This window comes from Mus caroli, chromosome 1, assembly GCF_900094665.2.
Source record: "Mus caroli chromosome 1, CAROLI_EIJ_v1.1, whole genome shotgun sequence".
NCBI classification, from domain to species: Eukaryota; Metazoa; Chordata; class Mammalia; order Rodentia; family Muridae; genus Mus; species Mus caroli.
This window is the reverse complement of record NC_034570.1, coordinates 165725591-165739790: the sequence shown is the minus strand read 5'-3', so window position 1 is coordinate 165739790 and position 14200 is coordinate 165725591. Positions and strand designations below refer to the sequence as shown.

The 14200-nt window shown below is 42.1% G+C and overlaps 1 protein-coding gene across 1 annotated transcript in view; it reads right to left on the bottom strand.

The window, feature by feature from the left end:
- The window catches only part of Kmo (kynurenine 3-monooxygenase), a 29843-nt gene that overhangs the window by 12378 nt on the left and 3265 nt on the right, over positions 1 to 14200 (bottom strand). Inside the window, exons 2-7 of the mRNA XM_021170309.2 lie at positions 12078 to 12147; positions 11668 to 11765; positions 10652 to 10741; positions 6230 to 6278; positions 2614 to 2701; positions 584 to 749 (exon numbers count right to left, since the gene is read on the bottom strand). Coding sequence (XP_021025968.1) covers positions 584 to 749; positions 2614 to 2701; positions 6230 to 6278; positions 10652 to 10741; positions 11668 to 11765; positions 12078 to 12147 — 561 coding nt within the window. The remainder of the gene's footprint in view (positions 1 to 583; positions 750 to 2613; positions 2702 to 6229; positions 6279 to 10651; positions 10742 to 11667; positions 11766 to 12077; positions 12148 to 14200) is intronic.

Sequence of the window (14200 nt, the reverse complement as noted above, 5' to 3'; positions counted from 1 at the left end):
TAGAATTTAGGAGCTACCTGTAAAAGAGACATGTGCTACTTTTCTTGAAGTAGCTTACTCTACTCAATATGATTATCTCTAGTTGTGGCCATTTTCCTGCAAATGGCAGAACTTCATTCTTTTTCTTTTTTTTTTAATTAGATATTTTCTTCATTTACATTTCAAATGCTATCCCGAAAGTCCCTTATACCCTCCCCCCACCGCCCTACTCCCCAACCCACCCACTCCTGCTTCCTGGCCCTGGCATTGCCCTGTACTGGGGCATATGATCTTCTCAAGACCAGGGGCCTCTCCTCCCATTGATGGCCTACTAGGCCATCCTCTGCTACATATGCAACTAGAGACACAGTTCTGGGGGGTACTGGTTAGTTCATATTGTTGATCCTCCTATAGGGTTGCAGACCCCTTTAGCTCCTTGGGTACTTTCTCTAGCTCCTTCATTAAGGGCCCTGTGTTCCATCCAATAGATGACTGTGAGCATCCACTTCTGTATTTGCCAGGCACTGGCACAGCCTCACAAGAGACAGCTATCTCAGGGTCCTGTCAGCAAAATCTTGTTGGCATATGCAATAGTGTTTGATACCTCCCCATTCTTAGGTGGAATTGTCAACTCCATGTATCCATGAGGGATATATTGCTGAGTGTAATCAAAGCGGGGCTTCTTCATCAGGTGGGCTCTGACAGTTGAATAGGCTCCATCACACCCTACAACGAGGTCACATGTGACATCTCGGGGAACCTTGTCAGGTCTGAAAACAGAATGAAACATCAAACAAAACAAAACAAAACAAAACAAACAAATAGCAAAACCAGTAACATATTTCCACGTGGATGTAAAAAGCAAACTCTAGAGGTAACCCCAAAAACTCACTTTACACATGTAATTTGAAGCCGGACTTTATCTAACTTGAAACAACAGATTTAAGATGAAGATGAAAATGCTTGTCCCAGACATGGCTTTGCTTTTGAAAATGAGAATAATGTACATCTACCCAGTTACTAAGGCAAATGTGCTCTCCGGAAGTGTGAGAGCTGAAGGATGGAAATATAGAGAAAAGGGGAAAGCTGTCACAGAGTGTAGGGGCAAGCACATCTGTAAGTCCAAGTATGCAAATGAACTAACTCCTGAGCATCTGCAGAGATGTGAGCAGGAGCAGGGTTTGCTCCAGGAAACAGGCTCAGCTTCAGTAAAGGATACCAGACAATGAACGGAAGAACAGAACACACTGGTCTCCTGTTGACCTCTAAGATTGGTTCCAGAATATCCCTATCGGCAGAGACTCAAGTTCCTTATGTCAAACAGCACAGCATTTGCAGATGTCCTACACACACCCTCTTGGATGCTTCAACTTCTCTCTAGAAATGCTGTGTGTTCATCTTTAGGGAACAAGGACAAGAGAAAAAGCCTGTGCATGACCAACACAGAGAAATTTTAGTTTTGTGCTTTCTTAGAGATGCAAATCTCTGTTTTGGATAGTTCTGATCTGAGGCTGGTTGTACCAGTGATTCAAGAGTCTGTATATAGCCGGGCGTGGTGGCGCATGCCTTTAATCCCAGCACTCGGGAGGCAGAGGCAGGCGGATTTATGAGTTCAAGGCCAGCCTGGTCTACAAAGTGAGTTCCAGAACAGCCAGGGCTCTACAGAGAAACACTGTCTCAAAAAACCAAAAAAAAAAAAAAAAAAAAAAAAGTCTGTATATAAGGAAGGTTAACTATGCAATACATAGAAGGCAAAGGGGGAGGAGCGAAGAACCATTTTGGAGATAAAGGCAAAAGTTTAAATTCCTGGTTCTGGCAAAAGGAGAAAATGATTTCTTACACTAGAAAGATGACGATGGATAAATGGCAGTTTCAGGAAACTGACTGTTCAGTTTGAAGTGGAAGAGGGGACACACAGAGAATGGCAGTAGCCCACATATGCAGCGACAAGGTCTCGACACAATTATGCCCCAGGAAGAAGAAAGAGACTGTAGAACCAGGAGAAGAAAGACACGCTGGTGACAACGCACAGATTTAATGAGTGGAAGCAGGGGAGGGTGCACCTTAAGCGACCGTGACTATGCTGCAAGAGCACCAGGGAAGACAATAGAGGTGAGCAAGGCATCTATGAATCTGAGATAACGCCACTGTTCCGTCATTGGGACATCACTGATCAGGCACTTGCTGAGACGGAGGATGAGAAAAGGGCCTGGATGTACATGATAACGCTAGCTAGAATTTACAAACGATTGTGTAACTGTTGACTGGACGCATGGCATTCTGAAAGTGGGACATTAGAGGACCTAGAACTGACCGAGGACGGGCAAGGAAATCCCACTACGTAAGAGGACAGGAGACACAAGGCAGGGTAGGGACACCGATTTCCAAAGAGGAGAAAGTCTGAACAGAGAACGGTAGCTGGAGCATGGAAACGAAGAAAAATTACCAGGTCTGGGTATTCAGCAAGTATCCGCGATTATTGTCAAACAAAAACTCAGTGGTTGTGAACACTATTTGAATTTTCACTTCAGTAATTGTTTAACGCTTCCAAAAGAGCCAGAGAACAAAGTTTATGAGCAGAGTTCTCCATTCCTACCCTTGCCCTCTGAAGTCAAAATCCTAAAGAGCAATTACCCGAGCACTGTGAGTACCCCTTCCTCCGGAATGCATTTCGACAGCTTGTGGCCAAAGTGCACCTTCGCATTGGCGTAGGACTCCACGGCTGAGGGAGGAAAGAGAAGGTAAATAGAACCGAGGTGCAACTGTGGCTTCACATAACCACATGGAAACGATGGTCATTTCCCCTGAATAGTAAACAGAGATGCTGCTTAGTAAATTTACTGATTTTTTTATTTGCAACAGGGTCTTGGTAGCACAATTGTGAACTCGCTGTGTGTACCCCAGGCTAGTCTTGAGTTTACAATCCCCGGCTCTACCACCTGAGCGCCGGGCTTCCGAGTGTGTACCGACCATGCCAGAGAAGATACTTTTATTTCGCTTAACCCGAATTTGTTAAAATGGTAACTGGACAACTGTTTTGTGGGTAGTCTAGTATAAGTTTTAATAATATAGACAAACAGAAAACAGCTGTTGTCACTTTTTAAAAAATCCACCAAACTCCTGCACCCTAGTGACTGTTTGTGCCTTTGAAAAGAAACAGTTGTCACATATGTTATTATGAAAGGTGCCTTTTTAGCTTGATTTGTGACTAGAAATGTTCAACCACTATGAATGTCTGCTATGTGTGTGTCTCTCTCTCCTCTCGGCTTCTGATTTATTGGTATTATAAGTACAACAGATGAACACCGAGAAACTATAAAACCAGCAGACCTTGGTGTGGTTGTGTATGCCTGTGGTTACATCACTCAGGAGGCTAAAGCAGGAAGGTAATGAGTTCAAGGTCAGCCTCAGCTACATAGTAAGCCTGTGTCTCAAAAGCAAAAAGGAATTAAAAAGAAATAAGAAATTCTTTTTATCTCATTGCTGCAGAAATTAGAGTTTATCTGATACAGTTAGGGTGTCCTTTTTTTAATTAACTTTTTTAAATACCAGGTTACATAAAGCCATTCCCATACAATTAGAATATTACACACACGGCTGGCATTTGTGGTCCGAAACTGGACATGCAACTTTAGGAGGGTCACTGGGAAGAGCACTACCTAAGAAACTTGAGAGTTACTTCTAGAAAAAGATCTTTACAAGTGTCTTGATACAGGAGTTATTGAATGTCCCAAACATACTGATCTATGCTTTCCTTATTATTAATTCTGAATGAATAAATAAACCATGAAACCATTGTCCATGAAAAGTAGATGTATCTGAGAATGACTTTAACTGCAATGCTTTCATAAGGGAGGTGATTTAGTTTGAGAAAAGTATTTATAATTGATCAAATATATGGAATGGGTGGATCACATGTTTCATGCCTTGCAAAGAAATGAAGAGTTTTATATGCCAAACAATACTTAGGTCAGGGACTATATATATATATATATATATATATATATATATATATATATATGTAAATACACACACACCTTTATTAATTTAGAGCCCGTGAAGAAGCAGATCCCTAGAGAAAAACAGTTTGGGAATGTCTGTCATGTCTACCAAGACTGTACCTTTTTTTTTTTTTTTAATATTTCAGCTCTTTAGTGTTAGCATGTATTTCATATATAATATTAAAATCAGAAATTGAGTCATTAAAGAGCAAAGCCTTTGGAATAAACAGACTAAAGCTCAAGTCTAGATTCTACCACTTATGTCAGCGAGATCTAAGATCTCTAAGCTGTCATTTTGCTATTTGTAAGGCCGAGATAAACTTAATTCCCACCTCACACAGTTGTTGAGAGAACTGTGGAAATTATTGCTTGTGAACCACGTGCTTATCGTGACTGGTGCTTCAGTATCAACTTGCTATAATCACGATCTTAGTAAATTCAGAGGTTGTTGAACAGATCTGCTACATTGCTATTCCTAAAAACTGCTTGATGTTTATCTTTCTAAAGACCAACAGGGATGTGTGTAATAAACTGGTCCCACTTCATCCATCATCTAACTAAAAGATAGTTCCAAATATAACTGGAGATGTAATTAATTCTGTGGGACATCAAACTTTCTGACAACTCAAAGGTTTCTAGGATGAATCAAGAAGGGTTGGCTAAGAAGGCAGTAGAAGCCCAACAAAAGGGAAACCAAGCTCCGTACTGAGAACCAAGTCAACTACCCAGGGCTAGAGAAGTCGTAGATCTGGACGAGAACCTACAACCTCAACTCTACTAAACTAACACGATACTTATACCCACAAATAAGTGTAGTTCTCACTCCTCATCAAGGAGACTTGTCTCTGTGACAGATAGAGATCATTATAGAAAACCACAACCAATCAAAACACAGAGCTGTGGAGCCATCCCGAAGTGTACATATAGAAAACATCCCTGTATGTAAGGCTCGGGGAGCTTCATGGAAGGGGGTTGGGGAGATTGTGAGAGCCACAGGCTCAGAGAGTTTGCTGTGAGTCTGGGTCTCCTGTTGTCAGAAACTACACCCATAAAGACTCACCACATGCCTGCCTAAGCGTGAGCTGAGCAAGGACCTGCAACAAAGTGGATGGGGGAAAGCCTATGGGGTCTCAACCCTATGCAGAGAGGACTGTAGGCGATTAAGGAATGCCAGGAACGGGAGGAGTCAATTGTCTTTCCCAGGGAGGAGTATACCACATGGCTGTCTAACACCAAATGGTCAGCTCTAAAAACACACACAAATAGCATTAAGCAGACTGAAAAGATTATATTTAGGAATATATATGTATGTGTACACACACATACACACACACATGCCTGCAACAACAATGAATGACAAAAGAGACCTTGTATTTGAGAGGGAGTAAGGAGCAGGTAGGTAACTGGAAAGTTTTGAAGTGAGGAAAGGGAAGGAAGAAATGATGTCATTATATGATCTCAAAAGCAAAAGAAGTTTTTAAAATTAAAAATAAAAGATAGTAGGGATTGTGAGGGTTACTTTCTGCTCATAGTGAGACTGTTCAGAATAATCTCTGAACTGGTATAACTAACTGTTCAATTTAATGAGGAGTGAAAGGTTCAGTGGGTTAGAGGTTATCAAGGGTGTGGGGCACTGGTTCCCTAAACTACAGATGTACTTAAACAGCTGGTTATCTTTCTGTTTATGGGTGGTTGGTCCTCTCCAGTTATTCAGAGAACAAAACTTGAGAGCTAGAACTTGATTTCTTGCATCTTATTCTTTCTCAGTATCCTCTATATAACCTGTTTGGTCTCCTTGAGACATGAGTCTGCCTTCCCCTTCACCACACAGCTTCCTAACTTTGCCCCAGGCCTTGGTTTGGCATTCAGGGGCTATGGCAATGCCCTCAAGGCTGTAACCTCTCAGCCTACATATCTTCACTCCCTGATATGCACATCTGATAGAGCACCAGAGCACCTGGCAAGCTGTCAGCTTATGTCTCTTGACCCACTGGACTATGAGTGCTTGACTGAACAGAGTGTGATACAATTACAATGTCTAGGGACTGAATTATTGTCACTTAGGTAAGTGATGAGACAGAGACTCTGTGACAATCTTACTGCTACTTTTCAAGGGCCCTGTACTGTACATGAGCTTACTTTTTATAACCCATAAAAAGGAACAGCAACCAAACCCTCGTAAGTCATGTGACAACCCGAATATTCTCAAGGGCTTTACCCAATCTGGTGAACAAAAGTGGTAGGCTTACCAGTCAGCAGGTCCTTGTTTAAGTTTTCTCTGCTTATTGAAAGGATATACTGTAAGAAAAACAAAGTAGACATTGTTTCTGGAGAGTGGGCAAATGTAACTCTAAGTTACTCAGCAAGAAGAAATATTCACTATTTAGCTGATTGTTATAAACTAGTTTTAGAACCATTTAGCTAAGTAGTATGGTAATAATTATGATAATAATAAACAACTTTAATCAAATATTCTTAATATAATATCTAACATTTTATCTTAGGTGTTCTCAAATTTTCATACTGTAAAAATTAAACCTCATACAGTGAAAATATTAGTTTCATTAGCATAATTTTAACAACATTGTAAATTGCATATTTCCATCAGAGCTCCCTAAATATGGTGGCTACATTGTTTTGCTACTGACAACATCAGAGTAAATGCGCTTTTAAAAATATCTACTTCCAAGTCCTTTATTTCAGAGAAAACTGTGTGACGGTAACATGGGTTGGGGTGGGTGAGGACAGCCTCTCACTATGACTTATATTGGCTATTTTAGACATTGTGGTAAATTGTAGCAGGTTGACTGTCCTTTAATGCAATGCACATGCTATGTCTAGGGACCATAATGCTTTAAGCATCAGTTAAAATGTTTTATTTTTAGTTTGGTTTAAAAGCAGAACCAAAAATCAAGTAAAATAAAGACTGACGCGTAATAATAAATCTGGGGTTGTTGTATTCACCTTCACACCAGTAAAGTCATAAAAAGTTAAGCTTAAATATTTATCTTTTAAAAATATCCATCATGGACCCTGAATGTCAAAATTCAGTCTTATGAGTTAGAGTGAATTTGGGGTAGTGGTGGCCCACTCCTTTAATCCCAGCACTTGGGAGGCACAGCCAGGCAGATCTCTATGCATATGAGGCCAGCCTGACCTACAGAGTGAGTTCCAGGACAGCCAGGGTTACACAGAGAAGCCCTGTCTCCGTCTCCACAAATAAAGCCAAAGGAACAGGCACAGATGGGGTCAGAATGAATTCATTGTTTAACTGTTTAAAACATATCGTTTTTCCAAATTAGAGAAGACCCCAGAGTTTTCAACACAAAAATGCTAACTTGCGTCTCTTCCTCTCATTCTGAAGCAGAAACTTGATCTTAACAATCAAATCTAAACTTGGTACAAAGATGGCTCAGTCATCACACAGTGACAGTGGCTGAGGAGGTGCTTGCTGTTAGAACTAGCTAATTTAGTGTGTGTGTTCAGAGTGTGCAAGGATTGTCAGCATGAGCAAGGCCCCAGCCTCCACTCCTGGCACAGCGAGGGAACATTATAAAGGATGGTAAGAAATATTCCAGTGGTAAAGCTTTGTTTAAGTCAATGTGGTGAAAAGATTCTTTGCATGCTAGTTATAGGGCTTTTTGTGCCATGGGAATCAATAGAACATATCCATCCAATAGGACCACCAGAACTTCTCCATCCCGTCCATTTTAGCTGTTTGGATGGCATTGCCCCAGAAGCAAGAGCTGGTATTGTTCCTGCCACAGTACATGCAACACCCATTCTAAAAGGCTAATCCCTAGAGGTCACTGTGAAAAAAAACCCCACAAGGATAAGACCCAAGTTAGACCATTTATTTGGAGATCGGTAATGCAATAGTTTTAGCGCAGACCACTTCAAACACAACACAGTGCTTTCAAAGGAGACTGCTTCACACTAAGGGAGCATGGGAACCCAGAAGCATAGGAATGTGACCACAGCTTTGTCCACCCACCTCTGTGTATTACACATCATCGTGACAGTTACCAGGGCAGGCCGGGAGGGAGAGGGAAATGTACAAAAGCCAGGGAACATCTGTACGTGGTGTGGGGGAAAGAGTCAAGAGACAAACAGCTAGAGGATGAAGGACCAGGAAGGATTTGGGGAGTCAGGTTTTCATGTCATGCATATCCAAACTGTGTATCTTGTACAAATTGCTTCCTCCATGGCCCAGAGCTCTCCAGTAGACTCATCCTCTATCCCTTTTTCCCCTCTCTCCTTCTCACCTTGTCTCCTTGTCACTCTCTGTTCCTTTCTTTGTGTCTTTGTGTGTAATGTTGAGTGAAATGGGTATGGAAGTCATTGAGTGTCCTGCCTTGTCGTTCTCAGCCTTATTCCTCTGAGACTGGCTTTCAATGAACCTGGAGCCAGGTTAGCAGCCAGCTAGTCCTGGTGATTCTCCTGTCGCTGCACCCCACAGCACTGGGATTGCAGGGATAGGTGTGCCTGTGCCTGGCTTTTTATGTGGGTACTGGGTTATTGAGGGTGTGTTTTTATTTCTCTCTCTCCTTTCTCTCTCTCTCTCTCTCTCTCTCTCTCTCTCTCTCTCTCTCTCTCTCTCTCTGTATGTGTGTTTGTGTGTGAATACAGGAACCCGTGGAGGTCAGAAGAGGGTGCTGGCCTCCCCAAAGCTGGAGTTACAGGTGGTTATGAGCATCCCAATGTGAGAGCTGGTACCTGAACTCAGACCCTCTGGAACAGTAGTAAGTGCTCTTATCCGCTGAGCTGTGTCTCCAGACTAGATGCTAGGAGATTGAACTCGGGGCCTCATGCTTGCTCAGCAAGTGGTCTTACTCTCTAAGTCCTCTTCCCAGACCCAGTGCATGTTCTTTTGAAGACGTTGCATGCATAAGGACTGAGGAAGTGGTGGCTTTCACATCTGGATCTTAGTGGCTGCAAAGAGGTGCAGAGAGCCTGCAGAGGCCAAAAGAAGCCTGTCTCCCTGAAAATGTGTAGAAGTCTTGGGGGTCCCAAGGATGACTGGATTTCCTCAGGCAGAGCAATTGAGTGGGTCAAAGCAACTTGATGTAGTTCTTAAAAGGCAAGGTGGCCTTTTTGTTTAACTCAAACACAACGAATGTCAATGCAATCACGCAGACACTGAAGGACTGACTAGCATGGCTGTAAACCTACCAGTCACCCAGTTTGTAAGAATTGAGAAATAGCAGTGGAGGTGGGGAAGGGACCACTTCCACCCTATTGTAGTGAAAGCTCTAAAATTGGAACTCCCACACACACCTGCTCCCTCTTGGGGGGATCAAGAAAGCCTTGTGGCTTCTGGTCCCAGTCGCTCTCTTTATCTAGTTTCTCTAGTATTTGAAGTACTATTAGAATGACTTTGTTTACTGATAGGTGATTCCCTCTGGCATGAGCTCAGTTGGATGGCTCAGCCTCCTCAGGATGCTCCATGGTAATGCAAAGGAAGAGTGAGATGAGATTGTGAATCAGATAGCAATGGGGTTGGCTATAGGCAGTGCTGCCTGGCTTCCTGGTCACACCATTGGGAAAGAAGCTGCCTTATTTTTGCCTTGATAAATCTCACACGAGCTGTTTCCTTTTCTATGAAGTATGGCAGCTGGATTCAAGTTCAATAAGTCTAAAGATTCTGCTATGCTTGAATGAACATACATCTCTCCTCCGAACCTCTGAATAGACTTTGCATTTCAGATTTAAGTCTTAGAAATGAAGTCTCACCCAGTTTTCATCCATTTGGTTAGGTTAATTCTGATTTGCTACTGATTTAAAATCCCTACAAAGTGTTTCAAACTTCCTCTGTAGCCTTCTTGTAAACTACAACTTCCCCCTTTTCTCCAAACCACTTTCCCATTTCCTGTCCATACCACACAACGAAGTTCCCCTTGTCTTATTCTGCTGATGCCTCTTCCCAGAAACCCTTGTCCTTGACTGTCCCTTGTCCTTCAGAAGAATGTGAACCTTATTTGAGCTCTGTGATTCATAAGCCTCCATAAAAATAAAGCAAACTGGAATCCCCCTCTCTACTGTGGATATTTGGAGCCTTCATTTTCTCTCAGAGAAATAAACTCAGAGGGTATAATTAGATGTAAATATATTTTCTTCCAGTTATGAATGTCAGCACGAAAAACACAGAGCAAGATAATGGATTTGCTTTCAAAAACAACATCACCCTCTGGCCTCTGTCGTTTTAGGAATTATAAAGCATTGAAAACATTTCTCATTCATTCCATACAGTCTATTATAAGCAAACCCAGGGCAAGAGGGTCATTTAGGGGAAGGCAACTGCAGCACAGAATGCTCCAGAGTTGTCCTTGTACATGATACTCAACAACAAATAACATGGTAATTTTCTCTAATTGAAAAGGAAGTTGGAGACAGAGGGCATCCCAAACAGCTGGGCAGCAGGAGCCATGCGCAAAACAAGAAATGGTCTGGTGGGATTAATAGCAGTAGCCCAGTTTTTGTCACGGTGATGTTGGCTGGGTCCTGGCTTGAGCATCAACTAGGAGCTAAGTAGGTAACTAGTGTCTAGACCAAGGCTTGAGGTACCCGAGTTAGTACAAGGGAAGAGAGGAAGGGTTATCATGCAAGAGGCACATTGCAGGCATCCGGCTCCGAATTGTTGTATAATCCCACTGTGTCCAGTGTAAACCTACCTGTGACTTGTTCCCATAGGGAATTGCAGACTTCTTTCCCGAAAGAGAGTGGATCATTCTGGCTTTCATGGGCACGCCTTTGGAAACGATCTGAGAAGAACCAGGAATAGCTATTTCCACTAGCGTGACATACCATCCAGAGAATTAAAGAGATGTGAAATGAAATGTGATTTATCAGATAAAGCGTTTAATGGGACTCGGGAAGCTCGATGTGGTTGGAAAGTCGCTCTGTGAAAACCTCACTCCTGAGTGTGTCAGAGTTTCTCTATCTTGGAAGAAAACGAATGTCTATCTGGTTTCAACCAGATATCACAGACTACAGGGTGTGGCTAGGTGTTAGAGGGGACCGAGTTGGGGGCCAAAGGATTTTCTTATGACTACGGAAAGGGTCACTGTGAGGGGAGAAACTGCAATCCTCCATGCTTTCTGTTACGTCTCCTGGGATGTGTATGCCCTGGTCACAGGGAATATTGCATGAAATAGCAAGCAGCCCTGCCGTCCAGTTCTTTTTCTGACTTCCCTTGGTGATGATGGGATGGAACCTGTAAGATGAGATGGACCTTTGCCTCTTCGGATTTACTTTTGATCAGAGTGTTTCATCATTGTAACTGAAAGGATCTAGAGCACTCTTACCCATCCAATAAGAGATCTGCCTTCCTATAAGAGCCCAGGATCAGGCATGACGTCAGATGGGGTTGTAGTATCATGTCTGTATCCAGCCCTATCCACGTGTCTCCAGTTTTTTACACCCACCATATGTTAAAGGTTTACTAGCTTGTCAAATTTGCAACTTTCCAAGCCTTTGCAGGAATAATTTTCATGTGTAGTCATTGGCATCAACATGAACACACAGGGCTACATCACACACAGGCATGCACACACACACTCTTTCTCTCTCTCTCTCTCTCTCTCTCTCTCTCTCTCTCTCTCCCTTTCTCTCTCTCTCTCTCTCTCTCTCACACACACACACACACACACACTTTTTTTTAAGAAAGAAAACTGCATCAACAATGTACCTGATCTTCCAGACCAATGGCTTTCAAGGCCTGCCGTCCTCTATAAGAAAGGGCCAAGTTAATGCTCCTTCCACGTGCAGATTTAGCCACGCGAATATCTAAAAACAGGGAACAGATGCCGTGCTGCACACAGTTGCTTAAATGACGCTAAGGAGTGAGAAAATCCTTGCATTTGAGCAACCGCTCAATTCAGAATCAAACTGCAAGACTCATTAACTCATGGATAGAAAAATGTCAAGTGTATATTGGTATTTGATTAAATTTAGATCACTGAGGTTTTAAAAACATTCTAATAGTTCTTATCTCTTAAATTGTTTTTTTAATCAAAACATTTGTCTTTTATTCAGAAAATCTAGAGCAACAGACCAAGGAATAAGAAACTTTTCTCCTGTTTTCTATGACCAACTTACCTTCCCTAGCTTCGTACACATCAACTTGGAAATTCCTCTTTGCAAGAAAGCAGGCATTCAGTGCTCCAACCTAGAAATCAAAACCATATTTTTCATATTTTCATTTGGTTCTGTACATACATAGACATTTTGGTAGAAAACGCAATATTTGGTACAGACAACAAGCAGTGTAGTATACATGGGTCTCACTGGCTATGCTAGGCACAGAGTCTCGCACAAGTCAGTGGAGGGCTGAGGTCTGCTTCCATGGTATGATCCATTACCTAGATAAAAGTTGACCCTAGGATCTGGAGGGAAAAGGATGTCCTGAGTGGAGGGTTCTAAGGTCGGGAGCTGAAGACCTGTGCCTTCTCCTTAGGTGTCTGAGATATTTTAAGGAGCATCATTGTTGTCACCCCAGTGTAACTCAGACATGGGACAGCTTCCTAACTTTCTTGTGTTTCTCCTTAAAAAGTTCCTCACATTCTGTGTTTATTTGCACATTTGTCTTTCCTCAAGGCAAAGGAGAGAAAGACGTAACCCTTGTTGCTCTGGACAAAAGAGAATTCGTTCTGCTTCTTGGTTCATGAAATCATCGTGAACCAGAAAACATGAATTGCTAGATCACTTACTTATTCTTGTGATTACTATGTCAACTTAAATATTCACATCATGACATATACTCAGGAGAAGACTCTATACATGCAAATGAGGGAACAGATGTTAGAATGTTTAGAGAGGACTTTTTCATCATCCAATTAAAAAGAAATTATTCTTCAAGCATTCTAAATGACCATTACAAAAGGAATGGATGAATAAGTTCTGGAATATTTATGCAAGGAAATGCAACAACATGAACTTTTTAGCAACAATATAAACAAAGAGTGAGTTACAAATGTAACTCATATGTAATTGAGGTTCAAATGAAGCTAAATGGAAACACAGACTATGTATTCAGCTGTCAGAGCTGGTCCTATGGCTTGGGATGCAGGCTTTGCATCTTGAATGTATCTCCTCCCAGCTGCTGTAGAAAGTGTAATTTGGAAAGACTGTCAGTGTCATCTTTCACTGTTAGGTGGCAAAGTGGCTAAGAAGACAAGAAGATAACATGGAAATATAACGTGTAAGCTATTCCAAGCCTCCCGCAGCTCTCTCAAGGCACAACTGGATTCCTGACCACAGGGAGAGGATGGAGGAAGGAAGAAAGTGGGTAGGATTAGACGTCTGGGCACAGTAAGGATGACCTGGTAGGGTGCCCTCCCACAGAGATGTGGACATTTAGGGACTAACGCTGCACATGTTTTAAAGCACTGCACCAAGGGCCTAATAGTAAGCAGGTAACAGATGACCAGTGTGGGATACATGTTTTACATGTAGGCAAGACTGGGTTCTGTGAAGTAGTTCAAAAACCCCACTACTGTTAGAGAGATATAGGCAGAAGGCATAGAGTTAAAACTTCTTTGATGAAACCCAACCCATGTAAAACCTTCAAAGATGGAGGAGGGTTCACAGAAACATCAACGTGTCCCTTGATCTCCTGAACAAAGGAAGACAGACTTCCACAGCCCACCAGAGTCCATACCACGTGCTGTTAGGATGTTCTCAGGATGGAATGACAGGGAGAAATCTCAGGGCAGAAGGAGTGGGAAGCAAAATGGACGGGCACACAGAGGACCTGGACTAAATGGGTTACAAAACCAAACCTAAAGCGAGGAGGGAGGAAGGAGGAGGGAGGAGGGAGGGCAATTAGAAAGGGTGAAGAGAGAGTAAATACTATGCATTTTATACTGTGAAACTGTTAAAGAACCAATGTAATGGGAAAAAAAAACTACAAGAAGAAAAAGAAAATGAGGTACATCTACACAATGGAGTTTTATTTAGCTGGAAAACAGTGAAGTGATAACATTTATAGGAAAGTAGGTGGCATCAGAGGTGATTGTTTCAGGTGGAGTAAGCAGAATCATGAAGACAAACAGCATGCTTCCTCTCATATATGAAATGCAGATTTAAACATGGTGGGGATTAAAGGAGGAAAGGAACTTGAGAGGGGAGGAAGAAGTCTAAAGGGGGAGGGGACCCAGCAGGGTAATAGTGTATGTATATATATATATATATATATATATATATATATATATATATATATA